The 13385-nt window shown below is 38.3% G+C and overlaps 2 protein-coding genes and 1 pseudogene across 2 annotated transcripts; 1 reads left to right on the top strand and 2 right to left on the bottom strand.

The window, feature by feature from the left end:
* The window catches only part of LOC141437240 (protein brunelleschi-like), a 37313-nt pseudogene extending 32116 nt beyond the window's left edge, over window positions 1–5197 (bottom strand).
* A 1154-nt stretch (window positions 5198–6351) lies between these two features.
* LOC141436765 (U6 snRNA-associated Sm-like protein LSm7) lies at window positions 6352–7649 on the top strand. Its single transcript, XM_074099801.1, has 3 exons — window positions 6352–6528; window positions 6620–6803; window positions 7263–7649. Exons 1-3 carry the CDS (start codon window positions 6496–6498, stop codon window positions 7400–7402), a joined length of 357 nt encoding a protein of 118 aa, XP_073955902.1. The 5' UTR covers window positions 6352–6495; the 3' UTR covers window positions 7403–7649.
* A 17-nt stretch (window positions 7650–7666) lies between these two features.
* LOC141436764 (chitin deacetylase 1-like) lies at window positions 7667–12343 on the bottom strand. The gene is made up of 6 exons (XM_074099800.1): window positions 12193–12343; window positions 11101–11309; window positions 10896–11015; window positions 10503–10660; window positions 8996–9240; window positions 7667–8286 (listed from the first exon to the last, which is right to left on the bottom strand). The coding sequence occupies exons 1-6, from the start codon at window positions 12262–12264 to the stop codon at window positions 8008–8010; spliced, it is 1083 nt and encodes a 360-aa protein (XP_073955901.1). The 5' UTR covers window positions 12265–12343; the 3' UTR covers window positions 7667–8007.
* Between the last annotated feature and the right edge of the window lie 1042 nt (window positions 12344–13385).

The raw sequence follows: 13385 nt of genomic DNA, 5'->3' as shown, positions 1-13385 counted from the left end.
CAGTATGGTATTTTTTCTTGGTTTCGTCTCTATTGTAGAGCGCCCAAGATTTTGTTACTCATGCCTGGAAGTCTGGTGGTGTTGTGCCAGTCATGATGTTTTTTCCTTTTTAGAACACGTCTGTGTCCGGAAAGTCAGTGGGGTTGTGCCGACCACAGTACGGTGTATTTTTCATTAGTTACGACTCTATCATAGAGCGTCCAAGCTTATTTTGGTACCCATGTTTGTAAGGATAGTGTTGAGGTAAGCATGGAGTTATCGTTCTTCGTAGCGTTTTAGTCAGTGGCTGATTTGCCTACTGAATTTCAGACTACTTATTTAAACTTTTGTTAGAAATATTACTTGTCTATTTTGAGTCAGCGGCGAAGGTGCCTAGCTGATCTCTTGGTCTTTTTTGACGGGTTATGCAAGTAAGATTTTGAGTTTCAATTAGCTATTGGGATTTACTTTTGAGAAAATTATTTGACTAAGCTTGAGTCAGCGGCGTAGGTGCCTAGCTGATCTCTTGTACTTTGAGACATGCTTGTCAAGTAAGTTTTTGTTTAGATTTTCGGACGTTTATCTTAACAATTAAATAATTTTCGAATAGTTTAGAGTCAGCGGCGAATGTGCCTAGCTGAACTTTGGTCCTTGGTGACAGGCTATTTCAGAGAGTTTTTTTGATAATTTTACTTGTTTAGCTTCGAGTCAGTGGCGAAGGGGCCTAACTGATCTTGTTATCCTTAGCGGTGGGGTAAGCAAGTAACATTATGTAGAGTTTCTATGAAAGTAGAGTTTAAGTAATTAGCAGTAAATGTTAGACTTAATGTTTTGAATAATTGTTTATTCTTTCTCTTATTTAATTATTTCTACTGTTTTTACCGTAGGCCTTGATGCATCTGTTTTCAGCGTCGGTCACGCGAATTCAGGTGATGCCGAGGTAGAGCAGTGACTTGGTATCTTTGACCGGGATTCCTTTTCTTATTTTGAGATAGTTAAGTTAAAACTTTTGAGCTTATGGTTGTTGTGATATTGGACATAGAGTTCAATCTTTATAATTAATAGCTTTCACTTTTGGAAGATTTGATGATAGAGTTTGAAGTTTGCAATCTTGCATGCTTTGAATTTAGGTTTGGAGCTTTGATTTTGTTTCAGAAACATCTCCTTGAGGTTTTCCCAGCCTTATTAATTTTTCTTATCAATGTAGAGTCTTAAATTAAAACTTTGTTTTCTTTGAAACCTTTGATAGAGCTTTAGTGCTTTATTTTTTTTCGGGAAAGGGTGAATTGTAGTGTTGTATTCCCAACTCTACAACCAAGTTGGATCGTTTTGACAGTTTATTTTAAAAATTATTACTTTAGGGTAGTTTCAACCGCACCTGTTAAATAATTGAGGTAGGTGTTGATTTTCATTGGTTTAGAGGAGTTTTAAGAGGCTGAAAAGGCTTGATTCCATGGTCAGTAGTTTTGTTGGAGTAATTAAAAAAATATTTCTTCACTTTCCTTTCATCTCACCATCCATCAAGATGGCTTGAATTTGAATTTTTATTAATCTGGTGAAATCCAGGCGTGTTTTGGTTAGAAATGGCCTAGAGCCCTATATTTTATTTCACCATAGTGTGAACTATTTCAAGATGATTTAATTTCGGAAAAAACGGTGAGTTTTTACCATTTATTTGATTTTTCAACCTTTTGATATTTCGTTTTTCTTTCAAGTTTTAACTTGTGGCTTTATTGTTCTAGCCGCGAGGCGTTTTTTTTTTATATATATAAACAAATACCCATTCCTTCTTTTGGGATCTATTTTTGCGCATCGGCATCGCATTTCGGCATGCTGGATGAAGATTTATAAATTGAAAAGCACGAGGTGTCGGCCGCCATGAGGACCCCGCCCGTGACGCTTCGAATTTTTGTATTTGTTTTTGACTTTATTTTGCGTCCATAAACGGTCAGTGAAAACTTTATTTTAACGCAAGATGCACCAACGTCAGATAATTGAAGAACTATAAAATTTTGAATTTGGAAGTGTAATTCCACATGCCCTTCTGGCTTGCTACGTTAATACTTTTTTGAAATTAGAAGGCAAATGCTTAATGCCGTATTATTTTGGTTGTAATTTAATTTTTAAGAGTTAAAATTGTGTAATTAGCTCATAGCTATTATTTAAGTTATTTTTTTGGCTAAAGAGTCCATTAACCAAGTACGACGAAATCAGACGAGAACTGGGAGCCTCTATCAGGTGAGACCGAGTTTTTGTTGCAACGTCTGAGTCCCCGGCTTGGGTTAAAAAAGTCCAAATTTCCTCTATCTGCTGAGTTTTGGCTGTTTTATTTTCTTTAAAAATAGCCTGGCGTCCGAACTTTTATTATTGTGTAATATACTACAATACCGCATACATTTTTTTTTCTTTTTTTTAAAAAAAAAACATGACACATGCAGGCTACCTTAGTTGCAACCCTCCAAATAAAACTTAGACCTTAATGTGCTTGTCATGAAGCCCAAGGTCGGTAAATGAGTCAGTGCCCGTACTGATGGCACTGCGCGCGCTCTTGCTGCAGGACTACATGGACCACCACATGCACACGCACGTTGCGGCGCATGCCGAGGGAGGTAGAGGGCGGCGCTGCCAAGAACACAGCCTAAGGTATCGCCAATATTTGGAAGAATTATATTTTATCTTTTACAAATATAAATTTTACTCACAAATGTGATGAAAAACATTGTATGTCGCACGGGCGGTACTATAATTACGAACATCGATTCATTAAAGCCCTCAGTCTTCGACTTTGGGCTTCTAATAGACTCTCGTTCGTAATTCCTTATTTACCGGGCAGTAAGACACAATGTACTATTTAGTAACAGTAACAACATACTTATCACTGGACCCAGCCTTGGACTTGTCATCTTCAAATATGCTATACGTCTCCGGCTCCTGCTCAGGCCTCTTCATATTGCTGTTGGGGCCAAACATAAAGGCGCGGGAGTCATACAGGGTGTTAGAATACTTCACTTTTAGGGACTCATGAACGCGACACACTTCATTCAGTTCTACTTGGTTGTTGAACTTGCTCAGTGTTATAAGACCAAGTAATCGCCTGCAAACAAAAAGTACAATTGCAATTACTAGCACAAATGTCAGCCAAGGGCTATGACAAAAATATCTACTAATTGTTAGAACACTATTCTATGACATCTATTGTATGTAATGATAATATTTGTAATAAAACTATTGTAGAAAACCAATATTGAACGCTTGTAAGGTAAATTATGGTGATTTTTTTCAAAATTTTACTCAACTTTACATGTACTTATCTTTAATTTTAAAGATAATTGATTTGATTGATTGATATGAGTGTGTTTGTAGGTGGTAGGACCTTGTGCAAGGTTCGCCCGGATTGCTACCACCATCTTGCTCGCTAATCCTGCCATGAAGCAGTAGTGCTTGCACTGTTGTGTTTCGGCATAGAGAGTAAGACAGCCGGTGAAATTACTGGCACTTGAGGTATCCCATCTTAGGCTTCTAGGTTGGCAACGCATCTGCAATACCCCTGGTGTTGCAGATGTTTATGTGCGGTGGTGATCTCTTACCATCAGGAGACCCACTTGCTTGTTTGCCATCCAATTGAATAAAAAAAAAAAGTCAAGTAAAGAAGTGCATTTATCTGTAAGAGAATAGTGTTGTAATATAATACAAATTTCCTTTTTTACACTTAAAGGCAAGACAAGCTACATGTGTAGTATATAGTGTTGAGAACCCCATTTGAAAAACAAATTTATTTGAAGACATACAATTGTTTCTAATAAGATATTATAACTGACGCCTATAGGATTGCCAAACAGGGCCAAATTTAGGGAAGGAAATGCGGGTTACCGCTCTGTCTCCCCCCCATTAGTAATTAAAAAGAATTGTCTCATGGCTTCTAGACCTCTAAATCTAGTTCTGCAGGCAAAGAAAGAGTGCTTGCTTTTTTGGACTGACCTCAAAAGTTTAAAACATAGCCATTGAAATAGAAGCAAGGGCTAGATTAAAGCAATATTATTAGTTGCTGCATTACCTGTGAGTTTGGAAGTCGCCCCAGTCATTGTTTTCAACAGGGTAGTCACGGACATAACGGACCCAGATGTCCCTCGACTGTCCACTGGAGTCTAACATAAAAAGAAAATGCTGTAGGATAAACAGAACTGATTGAGATCTAGCTAGATGATCTGCATTTACTTTACCAGAATAATGTGAAGAGTCAGGATGTGTAGTTGCTTATATAATGTATCAGTAAGCATTGGAACTACCATTGCATACCATACCATGGGTTTGTAATATTTTATTTTTGATTTTCATTAACTTTAAGGGATCATTCAACAAGTCAAATGAAGTTAATTTCACCAAGCTAGTGTCTTGGAGTAAATAAGTTCCTTGCTTGATTCTTCATGTTTAAAATAAATAAAGAATTATATACTTTATCATGCAATGTGTAAAGCAAAGGTTCTTCATTTATGATGTTTTTTCACATTCCATTACTTTAAGTGTTTTTAGATGTAGGCACAAGATTGATTAGTTCATAAATTTCTGGCTAAATTTTGTACCAGAACACCAGTGTTTTGCTTCTATGACCAAAGTGGCTGAGCTATGGTCCTATTGGAACACACATAATAAATGGAAAATGTTTTAATTTTAAGTTCCGCTTGACATATAATACATCATTTTGTATCTTGATTGTGTATGTTTTAATGTGAAATAAAGGGTTTTTCTATCTTTAATCTAAATTGGCAGGATGACTTACAATAGATGAATAACTGGATGGCGGCAAAGACCCGTCTTTGTGGAATTTTGGGTCATGTCTCGTAGCTTACCCGTAACTTTGATGTTGTTGATCCTTTGAATTCTTTCCCAGAGTTTGTTGAAGTTCTTCAGCATGCCCCCCACGCCTTTGACGAGCACCAGCAGGCAGGCGTGGTGCTGCGCCTGCTGCGCGTAGTCGGGGTGCGACATCACGGACTCTCCGGGCGCGTGAGACAAGATGTAGCTCACTGACGATCGCATTGATATCTCATCAGTTCACGATTGATTACCTACGCTACCACGTTATATAGGCGAAGGATACGATACTATCACAAAACTCAAGTAGTAGTAAAATGATTTGGTTTAATAAAGTTTAATTCATAACACAATTGAAGAGCAAAATTGGTATCCTTTACGGGCGTATATATTCTTGTTTACGTCAACGTCCAAACATTGAAAATTTGAAAACGTCAGAAAATGAAATGTCAGAAATAGGGTGAGCATATAAAAAATTAAAATTCCGCAAAAAAGATCGAACAAAACCATTTTGCTAAAAAATACAAATGTACCAGTCATAAAAATAGTTTAGAATGGGAAATTCTACTACAAACCTTTACAGATTTATTAACACAATGGGAAGTGTTAAATGATGACATGACAACAACGGCGACCACGACCACGTCAGGGTGTGCGTGACGACCTTACGACTATTCTTTGAGTATTTATCTAGAATTCTAGATAAAAACTCAGTGACTATTAGACGATTTACTGTCATTTTGTGCAAATGAAAAATGGACAACTCGAAATTATACCACAAAATAAGTAATTCAAGCTTCACTGCCGTACAAAAGTGACGTTTATACATAAGAATAGTGCCCTCTGTACTTGTACTATTACTTATTCTGTTATAATTTCGAGTTGTCCATTTTCCATTCGCACCTAATGACAGTAAATCTGGTTGACGTCTAGTTAAATCTACAAACTTTTACATAATCAGCATAGCTCATTTCACGTTTTTTGTCTTAGAAATAAAAAATTCTTTGCCAAACAAACATGACCGACGTCTACATTTTGCTAAACGTCACGACGCCTCTGTGTTAAAAATAAATTTATTTATTTATTTTATTGTGGATGTCTGCCGTTATGCGAGCGAGGCACGGACATGCTATTAAAAGCCGACGCCACGCCACACTTGCGACACACCATTAAACGCGTGTCAGTACTAATCAGTCCCCTTTTAATATGATCAGTTGCATATAGATCCATACGTCGGACGACGTGGCGTGGGGTCGCGTTTTAGTAGTATGGTTCTGCCTTTAATTTCCCTGTCTTTCACTTGCTGCTTTGTGGGACGGGTTGAACTCGTTCGCAAATTTAAAGGGATATGCGGCTGGCAACTCTGTTTAATGATTCGTTTAGAAATTCTAATTCTAACGTGTTGGGTTCTCAAATTTGATATTTTGCTTTGTACAACAGCATTTTGAATTTGATGCATAATTTAACCAAGATTTATGTTGCGTACTTGACGAGGATTTAATTAAGAAATTGAAATGGCTGTGATTCCGTTTAGAACTCAAGAGCACCAAGCGAGCGAAGTGATCTGACTTTGACAGATAACATAACCTTAAATTAATGTTTTGAATTTTTTTATTTGGGTTGTAATTTATAAACTTAGCGATTTCCGTGTAGTTGTTACGGCAATAAGGCGACGATTTGTTGTTTTAAATAAAGTTCAATACTATGGCATCAAAAGAGGGTGGCGATAAGGCAAAAGTAAGTAAAAACCTGGTAGAACTTGAATACGAATTTCTTACATCCATTCATCAGAGAATCCATAAACCATAGAGGTTGTTTTTGTTCTTAGGGTCCTCAAGGTGCAGGGGATGGTAAAGAAAAGCGAAGAAAAGAGTCCATTCTCGATCTCAGTAAATACTTGGAGAAAAGCATACGCGTGAAATTTGCCGGTGGGCGCGAAGCCGCCGGCATCTTGAAGGGTTATGATCCGCTGCTTAATCTCGTGCTCGACAACACCACTGAATTTCTTAGAGGTTTGTTTACCATTGACTGCTTATTTAAATAGTCTAGTTTATTCTGAAGCTAATTTTTATGTGCAATGTGAGTTTAATTGGTCTGTTAGAAAGGTTTGTTTACTTTCCTTTTAACTCATTTTTTATGTTTGCCTGTCTGTCTATGTTAGTTACCATAAAAAAGCCCCCCATCCCACCATATACATACATTTAGCTTAAGAGAAGGGATTTTGTATTCAAGGATACCAACAACTGTATGGAACCCTTAGTGCACAATTCTAGTCACGCTTGGCCAGGTTGTTTCATTGCTAATGATTGGTATTTGTAATTTTCAAATTATTATACGGTACCTTGAACTCCACAGTTAGGAATATTTTAGGGCCAAATTTATTATTGTTGTAATAGATTACATAATTTATTTTTTTGTTTCTTTCAGACTTTAAGTAAACCAATTAACTAATATGTTTGTTTCTTTCACAGATCCTGATGACCCATACAAACTACTAGAAGACACAAGAGCATTAGGGTTAGTTGTCTGTCGAGGCACCTCAGTAGTTCTGATCTGTCCCATGGATGGCATGGAAGCTATACCAAACCCTTTCATCACGCAGGAAGGCTAAATGTACTGTATAATTAAATGTATAAGCTTACATTAAATAATTTAAGGGCCAAATGGAGTTTCTTTGATCATGAAACTACCAAGAGACTCACTCATGGTGAAATGAACCTGGATAACTCACAAATTAAATCAAGTTTACCCTGAAACATTGAGCTGAACTTAATTTAAGATTTATTTTACCAGGTTATCCAGGATTATATCACAAACTAGCTTTTGCCCGCGGCTTCGCTCGCGTGGAATTCGGTTATGTTCCTTCGGGAACTATGCATTTTTCCGGGATTAAAAGTAGCCTACTGTGTTACTCTCTGGGCCATAAACTATCTCTATGCGAAAAATTACGTCGATCCGTCGCTCCGTTTCGACGTGAAAGACGGACAAACATACAACACACACACTTTCGCGCTTATAATATTAGTATGGATGGACTTTCAATAAAAAAAAAACTTTTTTATTACTTATTTATGAAAAATAAATTATTGCACATATGCTTAACAAGTACATTAAAGTCCTATTACATTAAATAATACTATGGAACAGTCATTTCACGTTACTCATTCTTTGCTCCATTTGTTCTGGTAACTAAGTTGCTTTGTTTTAAGAAAATAGTCAGTCCAAGCCAAATTCATTTCTTATCCATGGATAGCTCTGTGGGCATCCATGGCAGGTTATCATATATTTATCATGTTGTAGTACTTTTGATGTTAATTTGCATGTCTTAGGTTTGTGGCAAGCATACTCAATGTCGTCAAAGGTGTTGTTTTTGCAGTGCCAAGGCTTAAATCTCTTAATTTGAAGCAGATCAGTTGGTTGCTTAATCCATTCAATAACTTGTTTATATGTCACAAAGTACACGTCTGGTAGTTTCATTACTTCAGTGAGGAATTTCTGAAAGTAAAAAAAAAAGTAGTATCCCAGTAGAAGTTGCTAGTATGTAAATGAAACAGAAATAGACCTACAGTCTGGCATTCTAAAAGGGAGGGTTATGGATTTGAAAAATATACTTATATCTACAACAGAATTAATTAGTCAAATAATAAGTTAGTCAAATAAATATATTTAGTAGAAAGTTAAAAGTTGAACACTACTTGAATGCCACTAAGTATCCTATAATTAACTTTTAAAAACTCCTGTAAAACTATGTAGATCTATATTAAGGCGCTCTATACTGTACCTTACCACACTTTCTTATTTTCACCATGACCATGACTATTGGACACCACACTAGGTATGGTATCGTTACGTGTTTTCTCCAGGCGCGGACCCAGGCCTTAAAAAAGGTTGTGGTCACAGCCACCCGAAAATCGGTCAAGTGCGAGTCGGAGCGTGAACTCGCCCATGAATAATCATGACTCATGCATGAACGACTTTTGAATTTCATTATTTCCCTTTTTCCGCGCATCAAGACATTGGCCATCCAAGTATCTCGATAGACCGTGAAAGTGTGTCATCATAAGTCTATTAGGGTTGTGCAGGGGCATGCCCATGGTGCCCACAACGGTAGTGGATCCGCCCTTGGTTTTTTCTTTATTATCTAGACCTGTCGAGACGAGTTTATCTCTAGAATAGCCACATAATTAATAGGTCCACTAATTACCTTAAACGCATTCAAATACTCGGTATTCCTCAGCCAATTCGAGTCCAAATGTATGCCAAACGGCGCTCTATTCTTCAAGTAATGCCTCTTGAAGTTGTTCACAAGGATATCATAGACATCTTTGTCGACTAACTTGTTCGGGCAGTATTGGAGAGTGGTGCAACTAGTATCGCCATTTATAAGGGGGTTGATTACCATCTCCCACGAGCCAGCGTAACTGCGAGTCGGACAGTACTGGTTTGTTCCTGAAAAAGAGAGTTCAGTTGCAATATTACAGCATAGCCATAATGCCTAACGGGCCATAATACGCCACTAATACGCGCGACCGACGGTGCGGTGAACCTCTTGCCTCTGTTCTTTCTTTCTAGGTTATACCGAAAACAAACCGAGGGGCTATCGAGTCACTTACAAGGGATACATCGACCGCCGTAATGGTATACTACCTACTAGCCTGATTTTACTGGCGCTGTGTAGGTAAACCAGCACTAAAGCCCGCGTACCTACCTAGTCATAACCAGGCATACCTACAGGAAATATTTTTTTTTGGCCACAATCACGCCTGATGGAAAGCGAGGATGAGGCCTACGATGGAGCACGCTTGCCTAGTAAATGCTCATTCACCCTGGACTTGAAAGCGGCCAAATTGTAGTGTTCAGGAAACACAGTCGCAGGCAGGGAAAACGACTCACGGAAACGACTGTTCAAATCTATAAATACGATAGGTACGAGTATGTAACTACGTAGTTAGGATTCTCTTCCAGTCATTAACTTTCTTAGAAAAAGCTTCGTGAACATAAACCTACACGCATGACATGCGATTGCATGACGTTATTCGGAAATAATAAAATGATAACCGGTAACAAATTTGCACATGTCGATATGAACGACATACGGAAATAATTTACATTTTTAAATCGGTAGAAAAGCAACGTCTTTAACAACTTTACTACCATTATTACGTAATTACTAACTTTGTGCATCTTGCTATAAACACAAAGTAACGTTTTCTAGCCAACAATCGCAGCTCATAACAGTTACTTAATCATTCACACGGTCTAGTTACATGTAGTGTAGAGTCAAAGATGTCTCGCAGACAATAAACAGTAGGTAATCGTCTTTTCTTTACGTAGGTAAAGCGCCTGTTAAAAGGTTACATTCACTAAAGAATGCACACACAAAAAGGAGTCGCTATAGGAATGAAACACAGGGAATGATATCGTAACTATTCGTAACGCTACCTGCGTACAGTCGTCAACATAACATCGGAACTGTCGATGTGCTTAAAAATATCTGAACTGCATATACGATACGACCATACGATCGTGTTCAGATTTTTTGAGCAACTAGACAGCTCTAATGTATAATATCGCCAGAACTTACAGCCTAAATAATATGTACCTAGGTACAAGAGAAAACGAAAAAAGGATTACACAAAGACCCCAATGAAGAATCCGAAAATCCTTCTAAATACCTATAATTTTCGATACGATGTTACTTTGTACTTTACCGGTGCACATGTGCGGTATTTTATAGTCGAGTGTATACGGCCAGTACGGCGGGTCAATGGCCGGGGCAACTATGCTCGCGTCATATACAAATCCAAACTCTTGCATCATGAGGAACTGGCGGTTCCATCCCACTGACAAGTACGGGACACGAAGACCTCTGGAAACAAAAAAAAGGTGGCTTTATTATTTCTACCTATAACTTACCTACCTTAATTAAATCACGAAACTTGATGGTCCTTCGAACCGGATAAACAATAAAAGGTCGCATTCACTGCCGGTTACGACGCTCGAAACTTTAGGTAGAAAAGAAAAACGTACGTTCAACTGATTGCAAAATTGTAAAAGCGACACCGGGCGATATTACAAAAACGCATATAGGCTCGATTAGGTACCTGAAGTCCTCCATGCGTACTTTGGCGAACCTGTTTATGATATTCGCTTGACCGACCATCTCGTCAAACCAATCCTCTACCGTTGCGTTTTTGGACCACCATTCTGCTGGGCCTCGATGCCTGAAGATAGCAATTATTGTCACATCATTGGATTTAGGTGTTAAGTATTTTATTGCACTAATAAAACATCTTGTAATTAACTTACGTAATAGAGTTGACAGCGATCTCGTGTCCGTCGTTCCACAGTTTTTGCACATGCCTGTAGTTCGTGTACTGGTGCGATATAAAGAAAGTTGCTTTTATGTTACATCCGTTTGGGTTTTTCCTTTCCGGCGTGAACAAATGCTTGGTGAACACGTCCCAGTTCTCGTGGTTTACTGGTCCGTCAAAGGTCAGGGTGATCATTTGAGGAATCTACGGTCAAAAAGTTAATTTAAGCGCAAAATATTATAGTATCGTATTTATTACGAAAGTTCCGGCCAATCACAAGCTGCGATTTGTAGTCTGTGCATACAACTGTCCGCCCTATTTTAACCCCTTAGACTTGCTTATATAGATTGTCAAACTGGAGCGTAGTGTTTCAAAGGGAGCATAAAAAGGAAAGTGTCAACATTACGAATTCTGAAATGTAACCCAGTGGCTCGTGTTACGTGTTACAGCTTCTTAGGTGTAGTTTTTAACCGTCGACACGAAAAAGGGGTGTTATAAGTTTGACCGCTATGTGTGTCTGCGTGTGTGTGGCTGTCTGTCTGTCTGTGGCACCGTACCTCCTGAACGGGTGGACCGATTTGAATGAGGTTTTTTTTATTTGAAAGCAGGTTTTCTAGCGATGGTTCTTCGACATGTTTTATCAAAATCGGTTCAGCCGTTTTTGAGATATTGAACTTTGAAGTGACAGTCGGGGTTTTCCAACTTTTTGTTGATTAGGTTATAATCTAATAGGCAAAGGTGATTTAAGAAAAAAGGCAGGGGAAGCGCAATTATAAAAGCTTGGGACCTATGGCCTTAGAGGATAGTTCCAAAAATTCGTTCTTAGTCTACGTCTTAATGGAGATCTATATGCAATATTTCATCTTTCTAGGGCCGATCAGCCAGTACTTTTCTTTTTGTATGTATAGGTTGCAAGCTACGCAAAGTGGCCACTTCGCCTCCAAAAATATCACAACAAGTGACGATTGAGCCTATATTTCGAGAGTTCGCACTGCGACGCACATAAGCCCACGAAAGCTCAGTGTTATGTCATCGTTATGTCAAGTATAAGCAATGCCCATTAGTTTAAAAGTCAATAATTTCTCACCTGGCTTGTTATAAGGTTCCCAGGAATATCATTGCCGGTTTTGGAGCAAAAACAGTCTGGCAGCTGACACATGCCAGGGTCACAAGGCTCCGCGGAGTTCGGGTCAAACTGGCCATCGCACCAGCCCTGAGAAAACGCTTGGTCAGGTTCAGAGAAAGTGTAAATGCAGCGTAGCACGTGGTGAGTAAGCAAAGATGTGACTTTAAAGATAGACTCGCTTTTGGGCATATTTAGGTACGCAGCACGGTTATGAGACAAGCTTGGCAAGTTTTTTTTGGAAATAAATGTGTAGGTATCAAAATAAATATGGGCATACATCGGCTGTTTATTTATTTCAATGTAACTCACAGTGTGCAGTCAAGCTTAAAAATAGGTTAGGCTATTTTTGAGTACTTAGTTCGTTATTGAAAATACAAACTGAAAATATAGATGCACAGAAAAACCAGAAAAATAAGACCAGCACTGGGAATCGAACCCAGGTTCTCGGCATTCCGTGCCACGTGCTATACCGCTACACCACTGCTGGACAACGGCACAGACACGAATTTCCCCTATGCACCACATATCTCAGCTTGTTTTGCTAGCGACATCTATACCGTAGCCCTCATCGAGAAACTTTCGGCACTCCATTGGAACTAACCGCTTACCCGGACAAGAGATATCGTTATTTAGCATCAAATTAAGACTGTTTGAAAATTGAAAATACAAACTGAAAATTTAGGTTTTACGGGATGACCGTAAAAGTAAAAAAAAAAATTGGAATTGAAATAAAAAATACAAAAGATTCCAAAAAACCAATCTTAGTTCGTTATTGTAACATAGAAAGTTTTCTAACTTTTACTGCGACAAAGTTCCAAATGAAATTTTGCTTCATATTTTTAGACGTTATCCGCAAGCCAAAAAAAATAAACCATGCGTAGGGTGGAATAACATTACACTCGGTTTGTTCAGCGATTACTCTGGTATGCATCTTGGATAGGGGCCTGTCCTACGAGTACTAGAGTGAACTGTCTCGACACTGTTATGTCTTTGGTCAAAGTTAACCTCCGTCTATGTAACGTGTGGTGAAGTGAAAGCTAGACTGGATTGGACAGTTGGGCACTAGTATTACCTACAGATGAACGAGTTCAATCTTACATGACTTTAATAAATATGTTTTTGAATTGACCAATATTTCCAAGTAGACGCTGTTA

This window comes from Choristoneura fumiferana, chromosome 17 (genome assembly GCF_025370935.1).
Source record: "Choristoneura fumiferana chromosome 17, NRCan_CFum_1, whole genome shotgun sequence".
NCBI lineage: Eukaryota > Metazoa > Arthropoda > Insecta > Lepidoptera > Tortricidae > Choristoneura > Choristoneura fumiferana.
This window is presented reverse-complemented; position numbering and strand designations above follow the sequence as displayed.